A 13,370-nucleotide genomic window follows, 5' to 3' on the forward strand; every position below is an offset into this window, starting at 1 on the left:
AGAAATATTATAACAAAGACAACCTACAATCACCCTTTCCTCTGGGGTTTCTCAATACATAATTATCCATATGCCAGGAATCACTATAATTCAACACACTTAAGATTTTAAAAACATTATTTTTATACTGGTGTAAATGTAATAGATTGAAAAGTTCTCTTTGACAGTTGGATTACCAGTATTTTGTTTTAGATATGTGTATATGTGTGTATATACATACGTATTTACATGTCATTTTAATTAGCACTTTGAAAAATTAAGAAAAAATACTGAAGCTCAACTTAATTATGAAATCCTCTCAAATGAAGAAAAATAAAGTTTACTGCCAATCACAAGAGAGTTAAATGACATCTGCTCATGGAATGTTAATCTTTTTCTTCACATTGTACAGATTTCATAGTAAAGTTAAATTGTCATCTAAAATCAGTATAGAAAGAGTCACAAGGAAAAAATGTCCAGTTTCTAAAGACTTCATGATTTTCATTGTTTCATGATTTTGTTGTTTTATTTATTTATTTTTTTAATTTCTTTGAAAAGTGTTCTCAAGATCACATCTAGGTACACAGTTATGTTATACTAATAACACAAGACAGAGCAAATCATATTCTGACCAAATCAGTAAAGAATTTAATGTATCTATGAACTATCTAGAATGTATTATGCCACATATGGCTTCCATGTTTTATAATACAAAAATGTTTGCTTCATAAAATATAGTCTCTAGTCTCTCAACTTAAAATGTTTAAAAGTATACTTGCTCAGTCTGCCAATATTTTTTCTAAGGCACCTGCTTTAAGCCAAAAATAGTCATGAAGCCATTTTTAGTTCCATATCCTCAACATTTTATTTTAATGTTTTTGAAACAAATACACATTTTGAGCAATATACACCTTTTGTTTAATGCTAATGTTTCAAGTGGTACCTATCAGATGTCAAAGACCACTGTGTGGCTCCTGAGGGACACCCTGCAATAGCACACACAGTATCACTGAACCGATCAATTGTGAAATTAAGCCATCTAATGTAGGCAAAAACCACAAGAAATGGTATCATATGCAAAAGACGGAAAAGCTTTGTGGAAAAATACATTTTAAAAGGGAGAGAAAGTGTGTTTGGTGATCTGTTTTATATGGATTATATTTTCCTACACTTCTAATCTCTCTAAGTAAAACAAGAATGCTTTTAAGCAAATTTGGAACATTATTGCCAATATAAAGTAAGATAAAAAATTTATACATACATATATATGTATATATATATGAAATGAGTTTCATTTTCTACAAACAGCAAAAAAGCATGATTTATTACAACTGCCTAAACATACGATCAGTAGTTTCAATCAGGAAGCTATTATTGAACAGAAGCAAACAAACATTAATCCTACCACTTACTAGAATCCTCTCAAAATATTCCTTCTCACAAAGACTATAATATAATAAAAAATCTCAAAGGTAACATACCTGCTTGGATTTTCTGTTGATGATCTGTACTCATCAGCTTCCAGCTTTCTGTGTGACGAACAGCATAGAAAGACTGAACCAGGAAGATCCACAGCTTATCACGCAGAGCCTGGATCTTGCACGTAAAACCCTGCGTTCAAGCAACAAATCAGCAGCTGGTGAGAGCCACATTGTCATAGCAACCAGTCATTATTCCTTTCCGAATCTACTTATTCCTAAGCTAGATCAATGATGTCATACTTAGATTTTTAAGATTGTCAGGTACATGTTATTTATGAAGCCTTACTCTTCACAACAGAATTTTACAGTGAACATGAAGCTAAACCTTATTCTTTCAACCAAACATTATTTTAAACCACCAATGCCTTTACATGAATACCTTACACAGCCGTTTCAAATCCACTATGACATTACAAGGTCAAATACTCTATGCAATCGTAATAAATATGATGAAAATTTTAAAATCATTATTGTTGAATACAAAATGTCAGTAGGTTACAATTAGTTTAGTAATTACCATTATTAACTGCATTTAAAAATAAGTAATATTTTAATTTTTGCTTTTCCCCAGTCAGTCCTTTCCCCAGTCATTGCTTTATTTTAAATGTGATTATTTTAGACAGAAAGGAATTAAGAATATATTATAAAATAAAAGATACTGATGAATAAAATTTCTAAAAAATTATTTTAAATTGTTCTATATTTAGGAAGTTTAATGTAGTGATCAAGGAGAAATACTAGAGTTACACAATACCAATTAATATTGTTAACTACTAAATTATGTTTAGAATTAACCAGTAAAATTGCCAAATTCTAAACTTTCATAATATGCTCACTTGGAGGTAAATAAAAATTTAAAATGTATTATAAAAAAATTCCAAATATACACAAAAGTAGGCTATAACCAACCCTTAGGTTTCCATTGCTTAGTTTCAATAAACCATGGAACATTTAAAATGTGCATATATTTTAAAATCTTAAAAATAATTCAAATGTTTTAATGAACTATATTACATTCAATACCATTTCTTTTGTACTGTCAGAGTTCAGTAACATGTCCAGAGTCATAAGAAGAGAGGAACTATTCTCAGTGGTAATGTTTTCTTCAATTGCTTTTAAAATTTTGTCCAACAGATCAGTTGTGCTGCTCATTGCTTGTGACTATAAAACACAGAAATTGATATTTAATAGGAATACATGTAAAATGTGTAACAAATGTGAAAGTCTGGCATAAGAGCAGACCATCATAACTGGCTGTATGAAATCAACCAGAAATATTATTTCTTCTGTTAATAATAATATAGTAATTATTATAATAGTTACTATGATTATAATTCTTTTCCTTTGTTAAAAAATCTGCATACCTGCATACACACAAACTGTTATGAAGAGCCTAATCATCCTAAAAACAGAGCTTGGAAGTAAGTAATATCAGTTCTTTTTAATTACTAAATTTAGAAAAAGTGGATCCCCAGGAAAACAAAGAATTTTGCATGGACCATAATTGTATTAGCGACCAAAACAATATCTTTCTGACTTTGGTTTCTAAAATATGGCTTATGCTGATAGAGAGCTAGAGTTGGCCAGAGTTACACTGGACCTTGCCAGGGTACTCAAACATGTCCCCTCCTGCCTTCATTATCTTGTGAGCCAAAAATCCTGTCCATCACTGCTCTAAATCCTATGCAAACCTGCCATCTGCTATGGAATTTACTTAAGCCATACTAATTTAATCAAAGACAACCTGCATTTAAAAACTCTTGCATAATTATAATCAGAACACAAAGATGGAACTAAATATAGGATATAATCTTCAACATAGTACCTGTAAAAAAAGAGCAAAATTTTCACTTTGAACGATCTTCGGGAAGTTTTCTATAATAAATGCAATACATTCTTCTTGTAGCCGAGATGCCATAGTCAGTGCTGTTTCTGTCCACTTCACTCTGGGTAAACTGATGATTAGCCTGTCACTTTCCATCAGAAGAAATGCAGCATTCTTATCATTCTTACAATTTAAAAAATATTGAAAAAAGTTAGATTACTGCTCATAAAGTAATTTTCTAAGCAAATCAAATACTTCTGTTTTCTTGCAATGTTTCCTGCAAAAAAACAAAATTTCAGACAGGTAATATCTTTATCATTAGTTTCACATGTAATATTTATTCATTCATTCAAAATTACCCAAAAGGGCAAACTTTGAGCTTGTTAGAAAAGACCTTTAAAGGGTAGCTGAAACAAACCTGAAAGCAAAGTTATAACTACAAAGAAAAACTTGACTTTCCTGAGATTTTTCACTACTGAATTAATTTTTGTTCCTATAGACATCATTCATAATTGCATGGCTATACCAGCATAGCCTTAATTCTTTTATGACTGTAAAATATGTGTTACTACAAATTTAGAAAGGCTAAAAATTACTTATAATATGCAGTGATTTTTTTCCACCTCTCTAATTAGGTAAGCCCCCTCATTTTATGTTTTATTCATTTAATGATGACTCACAAATACTAATCTCTATGGAAAATGGAATGACAAATATGCAAATATCATGGGCTTCAAGGAAAAGAAAAATAGCAACTAATAAATTACTATATCTTATTCATGTTTGATTTTCTAGTTGTTTTTATCAGTAATTACTTTACTATTTATTGTATTTTTCCATTACAATTTATATTCCCCACCCTCTTCCACCTCCACCCCACCCCCTGCAATCACCACATTGTTGTCAGTGTCCATGATTGATTTCTAGTTGTTAAAACAATGCTTGCTAATAATTATTACTGAATAATTACCCAACAGAGACTGCAATAGATGGAAAAACATAGCCACAATTTTGTTGTACCTCCATCCATCAAGAGGTGAAATCTAATTCCTCATCCTTTGTGTCTAGACTGTGCCTTTTCACATGCTCACACAGAGTGGTGTTGTCCAAGTTCCAGAGCCTATGCCTCAAAAGCACTGCAGCTCCGCCTTTACCCCCCTAGATCTTCTGGGACCATGAGGCCATGGAGAAGCCTCATAAAAGAGACCACATGGAGCAGGAGGCCCAGCCTCCTACCTAGTTATCAGTTGAAAGCAGGCACAGGACTAAGTTCAGGCGAGATCAGCAAAAGAGTCACCCAGTCAAACCATAGAATTGTGAAAAATGAACTGCAGTTTTAAGCCACTTAGTTTTGAGGTGGTTTGTTACTCAGCAATAGATAACTGATACATGTGGAAACAACAGCCAGAAATCCTTAACATACGCTGTCTGATGTAAACTTTGCACACCCTCTGTAGTTTTCAGATCTCAACTCAAGCACTATTCTTTTCTTGGTTCCTGTACCTACATCAGGACCTTTTTACACATGCCATCAGAGAATCTGTCCCTTACTAATTCATTTTCAATTGTTCAATAATTAACATAACTATTTGATTAATATCCATCTCTCTCATTAGACTGTATGTTTACTGAGTGTGAAACCATGTTTTTGGCTCACTCTTGTATCCCCTGGGCCTAATATAGAAATGGGTCACAGCAGACACTCAAATATTTGTTGATCCCTTGGCATTACCAGAGACTTCAAGTCTGTAAGTGAATTCCTAAGCTAAATTAAGTTTAATTCTTGAACATCAAGACTTTAAAAATTTTAACCATTTATCAAGAATTTTTAAAAAACATATACTTCCCCTGCTTTTATTTATTAGAGTTAAAAACATACTTTGCTAATTCAAGTCTTTTTAAATCATTTTAGTACCATCATCCTTTTCTCATCTGGTGACTTCCTGAGTAACTGCAATTACTAAGAGTTTTAGGCAATAATCCCAATTTGATCTACTATAGGTATTTTCCTGGTAATAGTACCAAATATAGGGTATTCAAATAAACTTGTCAGGTATCTACAAAATGTGTACTACATACACATGTTATGTGCTCTGACAGTAGTATCTTTTTCAAAATACAGATATAGAGTACAGTTGTCACAATTTTGCTTGTAATCTATTAAAAAACTAAAATATAAATATAAGTGATAACACAGGTGGTATGTGACCTTATTCTATACTGGTCTGAATCTACAATAACATTAAATGTCAGAGTAGCGTGAGGTTCAAAGAAGAAGGAGAATGTAATACACTTCTAGACCAAACACATAAAGTTTTAATAGTTAACAGAACACATAATTAAAACTTCAAAAAATATATACCAGGTATTACCAAGAAAAGTCTTCCTCTCTCCCAAGCTACCCATTTTCCCTTGTTCCAGTCAATATTATTTATTTTCTATTTCTTTCCAGAGTTAGGTACATATAAACACAAATAGATATAATTTTTGCCTTATTTCACTCAAATGGAGGCATTTATATGCACAGTACTCTGTACCTTTCCTTTTACACTTAGCATACATCTGAAATATTTTTCTTCTCAGAATATAAGGTACTTTGTTATTGTTTTAACAACTGTGTAATACTCTATAGTATGGATGTGCCCTAAGTCCTTCAACCAGTCCTCTTATAGACATTTATGTCACTTCCATTTTTTTTGCTACTTTTAATGTAATAACATTGTAGATAACATTATTTCACATACTGTAAATATATCTATAGGATAAGTTCCTAGAAATAGAATTTCTGGGTCAATACTGCTTGTCTTAGATTGGGTCTGCCTAATAACTGAGCCTGAGAAACAGGCTTGTATGCACACAGTTTATTTTGAGAAGTGATTCTAAGAGAATCTGAGGCAATGGGAGAGGGAAACCAATGCAAGGGTATGTTTTCTAACTCCTTGCTACTCAAATATTATCTCCAGCATCAATACCACCTAAAGCTTGTTGGAGTTGAATCTCAGGCTCCATCCCTGACTTAGCGAATTAGTATCTACATTTAACCAAGATCCTGAAGTGTTTTAAATATACATTAAAGTTTGAGAAGCACTGATGTAGCAACTAGGGCTCAGTCTTTCTGGGGCCTAGTTGCTACATCAGAGTCACAGAGACTGCACTTAGATTATTCTTCCAAAAGACAGACTGGGGAACATTTAACCACCGGCTCCCATATCACACTGGTCAGGGCTTGTCCATTGGGGTGTTAATTTCCTTTTACTTCTAGGTTTACAAGGTATCAGAACTTCAGAGTTGTAGGCACCCTGTGTGGAGTAGCAGTTAAGTCTCAGGTAAGAAATAAGTGTGATGTGGCTGAAAGAAAGGGATGTCAGATTATACCCGTGTGATGATGGATGCTGCAGCAATGGCTGAAATACACATGTGGGCCGAGAGGATATGAGGAGGGGCACTTGAGTACCCAAAACATTAGCAACGTGTCCTCAATGGAGCACTGTTTTCCAAACTGTAGATTTCTTTCCTGTAAAACTGGAGAGCATTATGCTAAGTGAAATAAGCCAGGAGGTTAAAGACAAATACTGTATGATCTCACCTATAAGTGGAACCTAATCAACAAAACAAATACGCAAGCAAAATATAACCAGAAATATTGAAATAAAGAACAAAGTGACAGTAACCAGAGGGGGGGGGGGAATAGGATGGGGGAATATACGGGAAGGGCCATCAAGGAACATGTACAAAGGACACATGGACAAAGCCAAAGGAGGTAGGTTCGAGGGTGGGAGGTAGGAATGGGTGGGGCAGGGGGCTGTGGTCAGGTGAAAATGGAGACAACTGTACTTGAACAATAATAAAAATTATTTAAAAAATGAAGTAAAATAAAATGTCAGGTACATGTACTAAAAAAACCACTTTTATTTTCAAATTCAAAAAAAAAGAAATATTTTTAGTGATTCACAACCAGTGTTACAAGTAAAAAATGAGAAAGAAAAAGAGACAGAGAAAGAAGACAAAAATAGAAAATATCAATACATTATATATAATAATGGTTAGTATTCTTCTAGAAAAATTATTTCCATTCTACATGTGTGAATGTACTGGGTTACACTGTTGAAAAAAAAGAAACTACTTACTTTGGGTCACAGTCAAAAAAGTTTGAAAAACACAGCAAAAGGTGTACTAATTTATACCCTTCCCAGAAATGAATAAAAGTACTTATTCCCTACATCCTTATTAACTTAGTAAAAATTTTCTTCTTTTTTCATTCTAAAAGGTAGAAAATAGTCTGACACTGTAATTTTAATATCCATTTCTTTTTAATAAATAAAGTTGATAATTTGTTCATCAAATTAAGAGATGTTTGTATTTTCTTTATCAAATCTTACCCTATGTCTGGCTGTTTTTTTAATCAGGTTGTAGGAACTTTGTACATTAGAAAATTAGAAGCATGAGTATGATATGAACAGCCTTTTAACTTTGCTTGTGTTTTTTTTTACTATATAAAATTTTTGCATTTTCATGTAATCAAATTTTTTATGACTCCTGAATTTTGTATTACTATGCCCTACTGAAGTTATAAAATAATGCTCCCAGGACTACTGCAGTATTTTAAATGGTTTTTCTTACATTCAAATCTTTGATCCATTTGGAATACATCTTAGCATACCAGGATGTGAGGTACAGATTCAAATTAAATTTTTTACAACTAACTTCCTGATTATCCTAACACCATACACTGAATAAACCCAATGCTTCATATTATTTCTTAATCCTTATTGTGTTAATCAAATAGGACTTCAGCTATCCTTTGGTCTTAAGACTCACAGTAGTACATGAGGTCTGTCTGGAAAAAGTCCAGCCATTGTTAATACAATAAGAAGGGTTTGTGCAACACCAATGTAACCTGGCAGCCAAGGAGAATGGACTGGAATGTGCGCATGTGAACAATGATAACTTCACTATACTACTCGATGGGGGCGGTAGACACCGTTGAGTGAGTATGTGTACTGTGTGGCCCTTGTGTTCAAATTGACTGAGTGAGCAATGAATCTACATCAAATTTTGCATTAAGCTTCAACTTCCTCCACAGCAACTATATGAATAGTTCAGGAGGCTTATAGGAACGATGCAATGAGTGCAGCACAAATAAAAGTGTGGCACCAACACTTCAAAAATGGTTGAGAATATTTTGAAAGTGATCCATATTCTGGAAGGCCTAAAATAATCAGAACACCTGAGAATGTTGAACTGCATCAACAAAGATCAGCAACTGACAGTATGAGAACCAGAAATTAATCTGGGGGTTCCAAAAACCACTCTGCCCGAGATTTTGATGCATGATCTTGGCATGAAACGTTGTGGCAAAATTCATTCTACAGTGACTTGATTCAAACTGCTACCACTGAACCATATTTCCTCAAGAAGGTCATAACCAGAGATGAATCATGGATCTTAATGCTATGATTCAGAAATGAAGGCCCAATCATCCCAATGGAAGTTGCCAGGTTCTTCACACCTGAAGAAGGCATGGCAAAGTTGCAGCAAGATCAAGACCATGTTAACTGTGTTTTTTGATTGGGAAGGTGTTGTTCATCATAAATACACCTTTCCAGGCCAAACAATAAGGAGTATTACCTCAATGTTCTTCATCAACTGAGAGATGCAATACAGCAAAAATGGCCACAGCTATGAGCAACTGTTGATTGGCAGCTTCGTCATGACAATGGGCCTACTCACCTATCCCATCTCAAGCAGAATTTTTTGGTGAAACATCAAGTCACCCAGGTGACTGAGCCCCTCTACAGGCCAGGTTTGCTGCCCTGTGTCTTCTAGCTTTCCCCAAAATTGAAATCACCTTTGAAACGGAAGAGATTTCAGACTATTGATGAGATTTAGGAAAATATGACATGGCAGCTGATGGTGATTCCAACAAAGAATTTTGCAGTGTCTTAAACAGTGGAAGAGATGCGGGGAGAATGGTATGAGGTCCCCAGGTGCCTACTTTGAAGGGGACTGAGGCATCACTGTCTTATGTACAATGTTTCTTGTATCTTCTTCAATAAATGTCACTATTTTTTGTATTACATGGCTGAACACATGGCTGGATACTTTCTAGACAAACCATTATATATACAACTTTAGTTTTACCCTAGTGATCATCCCCACTTACATATAACTCTCCCAAATTTAAAAACTTCATCATTTGTCTTTTTCAGGGTTTAAAAAAAGCATTTGAAACAGAAAAATGTAATCATGTTTTGAAACAATTCAAGTAATTACATTATAAAGTCCTAACTTTTCTCTGCAGTCTCTCTCTCCCAAAAGCAATGGTTTGCACTTGGTAGAAAGGAGCAGCCACATCTCACTGAAATGTTGTATAGTGACCAAGAAAGGGAAAAACCTTAAAGTTGCTCACAATAAATTATATACATACACACACAGACACACACACACACACTCTCTCTCTCTCTCTCCCTTTTACCTCCCCCACTCCCCTCTCTCTGATAATCATCATACTGTTGTCTATATGATATATATATATGTATAATCTCTTCTTTCATTCAGTCCTCCAACCCACATTCCCTCTGACAGATAATCATCAGTCTGGTCTCTATAACTAGGAGTCTGTTTCTACTTTGTTTATTTTGTTCATTAGAGTCCACATATAAGTGAAATTATATGGCATTTGTCTTTCTCTGACTGGCTTATTTCACTTTGCATAATACTCCCCAGGTCCATCCATGCTGCACAAAAGGTAAGATTTCCTCCTTTTTTATGGTCAAGTAGTAGTTCATTGTGTAAATGCACCACAGCTTTTTTATCCACTCATCTACTGATGGACATTTGGGTGCGTCCAAATCTTGGCTATTATAAATAATTCTGCAATGGATATAGGGTTGCCTATATTCTTCTGAATTAGTATTTTGGGTTTCTTCAGATACTAACATATTCCCAGAAGTAGAACTGCTGGTTCATAAGGCAATTCCATTTTTAATTTTTGAGGAAACTCCATACTGTTTTCCACAGTGGCTGTACCAATCTGCATTCCCACCAACAGTTCACATCCTCACCAATATTTGTTTTTTGTTGATTTATTGATGATAGCCATTCTGACTGGTATGAGGTGGTATCTCACTGTGGTTTTAATTTACATTTCTCTGATGATTAGTGACACTGAGCATCTCTTCATATGTCTATTGGCCATCTGTATGTCTTCTTTGGAGAAGTATCCATTCAGGCCCTTTGCCCATTTTTAAATTTGATTGGTTTTTTTTGGTATTGAGTTTTATAAGTTCTTTATAAATTTTGGACATCAACCCCTTATCAGATGTTTCATTGGCAAATATGTTCTCCCATTCAGTGGGTGGTCTTTTCATTTTGTTGATGGTTTCCTTTGCTGTGCAAAGCCCTTTGAAGGCTGTAGGGAAGGCAGTTGAGAAGGGAAGATGGACATAAAATGAAGAGTAAGAACAAGTTGATACTCAAGAGCACAAGTGGTAATCCACAGGTTGGACTCATTTCAGCTCTTACTGACTTCAACATGCATGAAATAGGTATCCTTCACGAGATGTTGGCACTCTTCATCAAGGAGATAAACATATCCCTGGCCCGGGGAAGAGGGTACAGGGCAAAGTGAAGCAGTTGCAGGCCTGGCTGCTGTTCCATGCCAAGGTGAGCCAGTAAACATGCAAAATGTATAAGCTAAAAGAGCCTGCTCCAATCTTCCTACCAAAAAGACTGCTGCTTCACCTCTACTGTACAAATCTCATACTAAATTGTCTTTTGTGGCCACTATAACTGGAAATATACAAAGAAAGAAATTCTGAGAAGTACAGTTCATTCAATACAAGCTGATACATTACAAAACCACTAGAGTCCACCCCTTGTCAACTGGCACCCACACACATCTCTTTAAACTGTATTTAATTCCCAAATGGAGATAATAACGAAGACATGCTTTTGCCTAACATAACTATCTCCTATACAACAAACATGCTAACTCTTTCCTTAAAAGAAGATAAAAATTCTCTTGTGTTGTCTGAGTGATGTTCATTGTTCTTCAAACTGACTCACACTCCCCTTTGGTATCTTGTAACTTACATATGGAGATATAAAGTTAACTAATATTACCATGTCATATTAAATGCTAGGGGAATGGGACTGGAAAAAATATAATATTTGGTTATATATATATATATTCATATAAAAAGGGAAATGGATTAGTTTATATCATAACTATTATGGTGCTCATTTCTATACCTGATCACTTGCTCATAGGTGGTATTTATAACTATATTTTCCCACTACCACTGCATATTCCCTTAGCCCTCAGCAAGTACCTCTGCTACTTGTTGTTCTTTATCTGGGAGGGTGGCCCAAACTTTTATTCCTCAAGAATCTGGGTCATTATCAGTGCTGCCTAAAGTGGGTTGTTAGTTTTCTATTAATTTTAATCATAGGACATGGGAGTACAGCATTCCAAGTGTACTCCTCATTATCCACATTATATAGTAGCAACACAATTTCCCCTTGTTAGGCTCAATCTACCAATAATTCCCCTTCTTTGCATATTAGTTTACAAAGTGTCCAGAAGGAAGAAGTCTCAATGGAATCATTGTTGTGCCCCCAGATGGAAGGATTTTCCAGGATCCACAGAAACTAAAGTTGCAGAGGCAGGAAGCAAAAATTTTGCTACTGGGTCACTAGGAATAATGGTATGTGGAACCACTCTCGTTTCTAGTTTCCTGACCCATGTGTTCTATTATGGGAGAAACAGCAACATAAATCAAAAACTAATTTAGCATATACAACCTCCTAAAGGGCACTGCACCAACTCTAAGAGACACTGCTACCTTGCTGGTGCTGTGAGTCTTCAAAAGGCCATTCCTCTGTATTATTAAGCCAGCTGCTTCAGGATGACAGAAAACATAAGGCCAGTGAAATTGTGAGCATGAGCCCACTGCTATACTTCATATGCTGTGGAGTTCCTTAGTAAGAAATGATGCTGTGTAAAATACCATGATGGTGGAAAAAGCATTCTATTAAGTCCATGGATAGTAGCTTTGGCAGAAACACTAGGAGCAATGAAGGCAAATTCATATCCAGAGCAAATGTTATGTCTATTCCACTGAGAGCATAGTACTGCCTTTTCTATGATGGAGTAGTCCAATGTAATTAACCTGCCAGCAGGTAGATAGCTGTTTCTCCTTTCAGGAATGTTGCCATAGAGAAGTTTCAATGTTATACCCAAATCCACTTTAGTGAGTAGAAGTTCATGTTGCTGAGTCAATGCATAACCTCCACCCCGGTACCATGTATCTTTTGTTCACAAAACATTATGTGTCTCCCTGCTTCTCTGACTAAAACTTGACCAATGAATTTGGTACACAGAAACAGAATCATAAGGATAGGTCCTCAGAATTGGTTCTGGGTTACCTGGAATTGGTTCTCTAATTTTCTTTTATAATGTTTCTACATTTATATTTAAAATATTGAAAGTACCTATACAAAGCTACATAAACTTTTTGAAGACAAACACAAACAAGGGTATTCAGGTTATACTTACTAAGGACTGAATCAACATGTTAAGACAACGTTCCTGAATCTCAGGAGGTACATTTGCAAAGCTTCTCTCAGACCAAAACCTTGCAAAATGTTTTACAATCCACCTGTTATAAATCAAAGTATCACAAGTTAGAAAAGTAAAAATATTTGTATTATAATATTTCATTATAATATTCCATAATATTTGCATTTTAAATTTATACATATATGTTTTGACTAACCCTTATAGTTAATTTTGTTAGCTCTGTAATAAACTTAAGTATGCTTTCTTTTTGGTAAACATATATTTTAAATCCACTTTGGGTTCATGTGCATGGACTTTAACATAAGTAACAATGGTTAAGCTAACATAATATTGACCCCAAGCATCCTGACTAATATCTAAATCAATACTTCTTTTCAATTGTTACAACTAGTTAAGCATTACACTACATATATTGTGCCTGAGAAAATCAGCCAAGTCTAAAATTTCCCAGAAAATGAAGAGAATGGAAGAACAAAATCCCTAAATTAACAGCATCAGCACT

At 34.6% G+C, this 13,370-nt stretch overlaps 1 protein-coding gene across 2 annotated transcripts in view; it reads right to left on the reverse strand.

Annotated features, from left to right (window-relative positions):
- The window catches only part of BTBD8 (BTB domain containing 8), an 88,736-nt gene that overhangs the window by 11,408 nt on the left and 63,958 nt on the right, over nucleotides 1-13,370 (reverse strand). For both annotated transcript variants that reach the window (XM_045847158.1, XM_045847159.1), the window contains 4 exons: nucleotides 12,845-12,947; nucleotides 3,286-3,468; nucleotides 2,484-2,621; nucleotides 1,461-1,590 (listed from right to left, as the gene is read on the reverse strand). In XM_045847158.1, coding sequence (XP_045703114.1) covers nucleotides 1,461-1,590; nucleotides 2,484-2,621; nucleotides 3,286-3,468; nucleotides 12,845-12,947 — 554 coding nt within the window. The remainder of the gene's footprint in view (nucleotides 1-1,460; nucleotides 1,591-2,483; nucleotides 2,622-3,285; nucleotides 3,469-12,844; nucleotides 12,948-13,370) is intronic.

The sequence above is a fragment of the Phyllostomus hastatus genome, unplaced genomic scaffold (genome assembly GCF_019186645.2).
Source record: "Phyllostomus hastatus isolate PE091 unplaced genomic scaffold, TTU_PhHast_1.1 phas_contig_524, whole genome shotgun sequence".
Lineage (NCBI taxonomy): Eukaryota > Metazoa > Chordata > Mammalia > Chiroptera > Phyllostomidae > Phyllostomus > Phyllostomus hastatus.